The sequence below is a fragment of the Mandrillus leucophaeus genome, unplaced genomic scaffold (genome assembly GCF_000951045.1).
Source record: "Mandrillus leucophaeus isolate KB7577 unplaced genomic scaffold, Mleu.le_1.0 Scaffold3, whole genome shotgun sequence".
NCBI lineage: Eukaryota > Metazoa > Chordata > Mammalia > Primates > Cercopithecidae > Mandrillus > Mandrillus leucophaeus.
This window is the reverse complement of record NW_012103142.1, coordinates 9,443,322-9,449,487: the sequence shown is the minus strand read 5'-3', so window position 1 is coordinate 9,449,487 and position 6,166 is coordinate 9,443,322. Positions and strand designations below refer to the sequence as shown.

General features: G+C 55.5%; 2 protein-coding genes across 3 annotated transcripts in view; one reads left to right on the top strand and one right to left on the bottom strand.

Moving 5' to 3' along the window:
• Positions 1-5,868, bottom strand: part of PRICKLE4 (prickle homolog 4 (Drosophila)) — a 10,417-nt gene extending 4,549 nt beyond the window's left edge. Inside the window, exons 1-7 of one of the 2 annotated variants that reach the window (XM_011986687.1) lie at positions 5,280-5,868; positions 4,593-4,764; positions 2,838-2,981; positions 2,213-2,320; positions 1,374-1,511; positions 914-1,117; positions 131-335 (exon numbers count right to left, since the gene is read on the bottom strand). In XM_011986687.1, the coding sequence (XP_011842077.1) occupies positions 131-335; positions 914-1,117; positions 1,374-1,511; positions 2,213-2,320; positions 2,838-2,981; positions 4,593-4,757 (964 nt within the window). In that variant the 5' untranslated portion in view covers positions 4,758-4,764; positions 5,280-5,868. The remainder of the gene's footprint in view (positions 1-130; positions 336-913; positions 1,118-1,373; positions 1,512-2,212; positions 2,321-2,837; positions 2,982-4,592; positions 4,765-5,279) is intronic. The other variant, XM_011986688.1, reaches the window with a different exon arrangement.
• The window catches only part of FRS3 (fibroblast growth factor receptor substrate 3), a 10,159-nt gene continuing 9,622 nt past the window's right edge, over positions 5,630-6,166 (top strand). Inside the window, exon 1 of the mRNA XM_011986689.1 lies at positions 5,630-5,711. Coding sequence (XP_011842079.1) covers positions 5,663-5,711 — 49 coding nt within the window. The 5' untranslated portion in view covers positions 5,630-5,662. The remainder of the gene's footprint in view (positions 5,712-6,166) is intronic.

Sequence of the window (6,166 nt, the reverse complement as noted above, 5' to 3'; positions counted from 1 at the left end):
TGGGGGGTGCGGTGGGGGTGCTCCTGGAGGGACGGGACGGCGTGGGACCGGGGCGAGGGTCCCAGCCCGGGAGAACCCCCACAGCCCAGCCCAAGCTCCCTCCCGCTTTGCTCTGCATCCTCTCCCTTACCAAGGAATGCCTGCCCTTCCAGTGCCCCGGCCCAGCTCAAGCCTGCATCCGAGTAGCGGTTCTCGAAGCAGCTGGGGCAGCAGGGGCTTCCCCCAGGCAGGGCATAACGTCCCCCGCCCAGAGGCCCGGCGCAGTCCTGGCAACAGAAGTGGTTCTCATGCCAGCGCTGTCCCTCTGCCTCGGTGCAGCGCTGGGAGAAGATCAGCTGGGAGAGGGAGAGGGGAACGTTTCATTCATTCATTCACTCATTCATTCATCCAGTAACCACGCCTTTTACCCAGTTAACGCTAAAGCACATCTGCATACATTCCCATTTGATTCACTCAGCCACTCATGGACACAGGGAGGACTGATTGGCTTAGCCAGGATATCAGCTAGCAAGTGGCACAATCCGAAGTGCGACCTGGGGGTCTGGACTCCCAACCCAGGGCTCCAGGCTTCCTTTTATGTTGACATCAAGGGAATTTCTAGCATGATGAGGCACAGCACTGGGCACTTGGCATCTACTGAGATGAGCATGTGTCCAAGAGTCCCTGCTCTAGAGAAATTCTGTCATTCCAAGAACATCTGAGGACCTCTGCAGTGGGGGAGGCCACAGGCAGAAGGGCACCGGGTCCCACATGCCCAGAGCTCAAGTCAGAACACAGTGAACTTGCCCAGGCTGGTTCCTACTTCTCCCCACTCCCTGATACTGTGAGAAACTGTGGCCCAGGAGAGTGTTCCTTTGTATCCTGCCACTCTGGACCCTGGGCAGACCCCCAGTTCCTCCCCTCCAGGCTGTACCTGGTCACAAGCCGGGCAGCGCGGGCGCAGCAACTCTGCATGATGGCGGCCGCAGTAAAGTTGTCCATCATGGTAGAAGTAGATGAGGTTTATCAGGGCCTGGCCACAGGCCTGGCAGGCAAAGCAAGTCTGGTGCCAGCAACGCTGTTCCCCTGCCCGGGCTGCAAACACTCCGTACTCTCCTGGCTTCAGCAGCTCCCTACACTGTCAGAGGGGAGGTGCTGAGTTGGCCCGAGTAGGCACTACTGTCCTAACTTCCCTCCTTGCTCTTGCAATCTGATCCCAACCTGTTCTCATCATACCCTAGCAAGCCCACATCCACTGCAACCTACACCAAGAGCTCCCAAACTTGGTTTCTGTTTTTCCTGTTTCCCAACCAGAGTTCCAGAAGCTAGCCCCTTCTCCAGAAATGAGAGGGCAAATAGAGGAAGGGGAACTTGAGGGGAGGGGTGCTACAGACCTTCTCACAGGTGTGTCCTTCAAGCTTGGGAAGCACCAGACGAGCTACCCCCTGTCCCAGGGCCTCCTGCTTCCGCCTGGAACAGAAGAGCCGCAGCTCGGCCCGCTCCTCCTCCCCAAGGGCCAGGCAGTAGTGCTCCTGCAGAAACAGTCCTCTACAGTTACTGGGAGAGCTCCAGCAGGAAAGATTGAGCATTGGTTGGAGGAAGAAAGGCTTGGCTGCTGGGTCAGAGAAACGTTGTAGAACCTCAGGGAGATGCCAGAGATAATGGCATAGAAGGGGAAATCGAAGAAGAAGGAAAGGAGCTCAGGAAAGGCCACCTGAGTCTCCCCCTGCCCCCCTAGGAATGGTCATCAATCAGGTCCTGACAGGCCCACAGCACTCAGCCCTGTCACCATTAGGTCCTTGCTCCCAGTGAGCGAAGAGCTCAGTATCACTTCCAATTCTTGCATTTCCTCAAATTATTTCATATACTCCTGTCTTGCCTCCCCAATTGAATTGTAAGCCTTTAGGCTGGGCACATGTAGACCCTCAATAAATATGTAACAACCATACTCTCTACATTTGTACATTCCATTATCCGTTTCAAAAGTCGTTCATGTCCATTTTCTCATTTGCTCTTGAACTAAGCATTGTGGTGGGCAGAGCAGATGTTACTGCACCCGCTATTGTTACTGCCAACGTGAAAACTCAGGCAGGGGGAGAATGACACCCCAACCAGTGGCATAGCTGGGCCTTAAATCCACATCCCCTAACTTCTGGACTGAGGTTCTTCCCACAGTAAGAAAAGAGAGGGGCAGGGAGAGGCAAGAGAGGGAAGATGGGGAGAGGAGACCCACATCAATGTCCTGTGGAGGGAGTTGCTGCAGGAGGGTCCGAAGCCCAGTCCATTTGGGGGCTTGGTTGGTGTCCAGGCAAAGGGAACCCAAGCTCAGAACTGAAGGACCCTGAGGAGACATGGAAGAAGGGGAGGAGTGAAACTAGGTTTTTCTTTCTCCTTTCCCCCTAGTCATTGCCACCTCTTCTCCAATCTAGAGCAGCTTCTAAGCATGCCCTCCATTTGGGAGGGTCCTCCTTCCAGATCTTCACTGAGCGCAAGGATAGCTGACTGATGCCTGTATCTGTGGTCTTCCTTGAGGGAGGCTGGGGAGGCCCCACACCCCAAAACAGCTTCCCTTCTTATGCTTTCCCTTCTTAACCCCCTTCACGCCTTGGGGCCAAAGACCCTAGAGTCTGCTTTGACAACACAGATTCCCTAGGAGAGGTAATGGATATTCATGTGAGTGAGTTTAAAGTCAAAACCCCATGTTCTCAGCAGGTGCAGAGACAGGAATTCCTGAAAAGAGAGAAAGGCAGTAAGAGATTAGGCACGAAGTGAAACTACCTCCAGGTTAGTGGAAAAAGGTGGCCACTCCACAGGATAGAGGATATGTTGGTCTCAGAGGAAGGGCACAACTCTACTACCTGAGCAGAGGTGTCCTCAGGGTCCTCCGCCGGCAGGTGGCCTGAGTCACTGTCTGAGTTGGCTGGCGGACCTGGATCCTGGGGCTTGGGGCTGTCCTCTTGGTGGGGCCAGCCAGAGTTCTGCACTGACATTAGTGGCAAAGGCTACCCCAAAACAATAAGAACACCTTCATGTATTAGGCCGTTACAATGTGCTAGGAAGTGTTAAGTGCTTTATAGGTATTATTTCCCTCAGTCCTCCCAACACCCAAATGACTTAGGTAGTATTATCCCCGTCTTACAGATGGCCCAACTGAGGATCAGGCCATGAGTAACATGCCTGAGGTCAAACAGCCAGTAAGTGGCGGAGCCAGGTCTTGAGGTCATGTCTTTTGGTCCAGAATTTCTGAAGTTCAAAATTCTGGGGTCTCCCAAGATTGGGATGGAGGTAAGCGGAGGCCCATGGTAGAAGGAGAGGGCACTTTGCCTTTCTGGTGGGCCTTTAGGCAGGCTGGCCCCTCTCTCCTTACCTCATCAGCCTTAACTTCCACCATTTCTCACCATGCACCCACAGCCCCAGTGAGCGTGCTTCTTCACAACTTCCTACATGGGTCCAGTTTTTCCAGCTACATAGGCTTGGGCCTCTGGTTAAAGGATCTCCTTACCAGGAAACCCTTCTCAGCCTCTGTGACCATACCAGCTCTCCCTTCCCTGAGCAACTGAAGCAAGCAGTGCCCCAAGATTCAGTGCCCCAAGATTTAGCACCTAATGTTTTTCTCTGCTCCCTGCATCTCTCTCGGCTCCTCATCTATAACTTCCTCGAGGACAGGAACACCTTGCACTTTTATATATAGCAGCAATTGCATTGGATAATCTAAGTTCATCTCTTCAGTTTTCCTCTCGGCAACTCCTGATATGACTACAATATCTTGGGGGTAAGAAGTGACTATTGGCACAGTGGTTCAGGCCAGTAATCCCAGAACTTTGGGAGGCTGAGGCAGGCGGATCACCTGAGGTCAGGAGATCGAGACCATCCTGGCCAACATGGGGAAACCCCGTCTCTACTAAAAATACAAAAATAAGTCAGGCATGGTGATGTGTGCCAGTAATCCCAGTTACTAGAGAGGCTGAGGCAGGGGAATCGCTCCAACCTACCTGGGAGGCAGAGGTTGCAGTGCAGTGCACTCCAGCCGGGGCGACAGAGTGAGACTCCATCTCAAAAAAAAAAAAAAAAAAAAAAGTGACTATTAATGTAGAGAAGAGATGAGCCCTGCCCTCAAGGAGCTCATAGTGGGTAAGACAAAGATGAAACCAGGTAGAATGGGATCAGAGCTCTGGGCAGATACAAACCCTGGAGAAAAAAATAACCAGAGCAAACTTTTTAATAATATTTACTCTGTGCCAAGGACTCTTCTAGAATATTATATGATATAGTCCATCCTCACAATAATCTTATGAGGTAATTTCTTTTATTCCACTTGACAGTTGAAACAATTAACTTGCCCAAGATCATACCAGAGGCTAAGGGAAGCCTTAGGGGGATCTGGCTTCTGAGAGCTGGGATAGATTCTCAAAGTAGCTAGGCACAGGAGGGTCATCATCAAATCCCTGGCCTCTGTAAGACTGGGCCAGGGATTTGTATTGGGGTTGAGGTGAGGGTTTGGACCGTAACAGTTAATATTGCTTCCCAGCACTGAACCCTCCTCAGCACTGCCCCTCCACTCCCACTTCAAATGTCCTGTGCCACCCTTCCCTCCTTCCTGGCTTCACACCCACCTGCTTCCTTCCTCTTCTGTCCCTCAGGTCAGGCTTCCTGTGGAAGGTGGCCAGGATGGGCTGTTCACACCCGGAGTAGCCACTAACAGCACTGCCCCTGCTCCAGGCAGCAAGAAAGGAGGGAGCATCTGGGGCCCCAGGAGAATGACTTGCACCCTCTTCCATTTTAGCTCTAGTTCGCATGGAATTGTCCAACACAGAAACAACGCTCAGAAATCAGGCCTCTACTCCTCACCCTTCCATCTCCCCAAAGGCAGCCAAACTCCACCTCCACCTAGCACTGGGACACCCTTACTAACAGGCCAGCTGGATTCCCTCCATAATTCCCTTCCCCCTCCCACCTCAGATAAGGGACAGAGCTGAATCCCTTGTCTTGCCTCTGTGCAGGTGCAAGAGGGCTCAGGAGCTGGACATCCCCAACCCCCGCTGCCCTGAAGGGCAGAGCCCGAGAGGACTTAGGGCTTGGGGAGGTGGAGGGATGGGAAGATTTCCGGGGACAGTGGGAGGGAGAAGGAAGGGGAGTGCCCGGTCCCGCCGAGTGCCCTCTCGGTAGATCCCCAAAGCTTTTCTAGAACTTGACGGGCCCGCCTCCGGGGCTGGGACGCGGTGTTTCCCGAGTCCGCTGGGCTTCCGGGTCTGGCTGCTGGGATTTTAGGGGAGTGGACCAGGACTTGGCTGGGGTCTCACCATCGCTGTGCGTCGCTGTCCGGGCAGTTCTGGACCGACTCTGCCGTCAGGCCCCTCACCCAGACCCCACCTGAAGGCGTCAGCGCCCGCCCCCGCCCTCGCCCTCACTAACAGCGCGGCCCTTCCTCTCCCACGCCCCAGGGTCCCCGCCCGCCCCTCCCCTGCTGGTGGAGAGGGGCGGCTCAGGGAGGGGCCTGGAGCTGCAGATTGGGGGCGGGGGTGAAAGCAAAACAAAACCACATTTGTGGGATCTCAGGGTGGAAATGTGCGGGCTCCACGGCCTCTGCCATGCAGGTGCAGGGGCTCAGGCTGGGACTGCGCCCGGCGGGCATCCAGTAGACGCCGGGAGCCGCGTTTACGCTGGGTTCTCAACCACTCGCTGAATGGAAACGACTCGCCGGGCGCGCAGCCCTGTCCCTCTGCAGTTCCCAGGTCTCCCCAAACTCTCCCTCTGGTCTCCCAGCCCCGCCCCTCCGCGTGTTTCCCTTCAGTTCTCTCCCCCTTGTCTCCAGTGGTCCCCCTGGCCCCTTCCCCTCCCCTCAGCCCTCTTCCGGGTTACATCGTCTTGCCTGTCTCCCTTCAGGTCCCTTCAGACCCTCTCCCCTTCCCTTCGTTTCTCGCCCAACCCTCCATCCCCTTTTCGCTCGCTGCAGCACCCCCAACTTTGGTGTCCTCAGCCCCGCCTCTGCGCCCCGCCTCCGCCGCAGGCTCCGCCCTTCCCCCCCCGCCGGGCTTTCTCAGCCCCTGGCCAGGAGCGCCCTCTGGCGTCTGCGCATGCTCACTGCTCCCGACTGCAAAGTCCTCCAAAGGGACCTTCTAGGCTGCGTGCCGGTCGCCCCCGCTCGGGTCCGCCCGCCCGCAGCGTCTCGTTGGTGCTGCCGGTGACC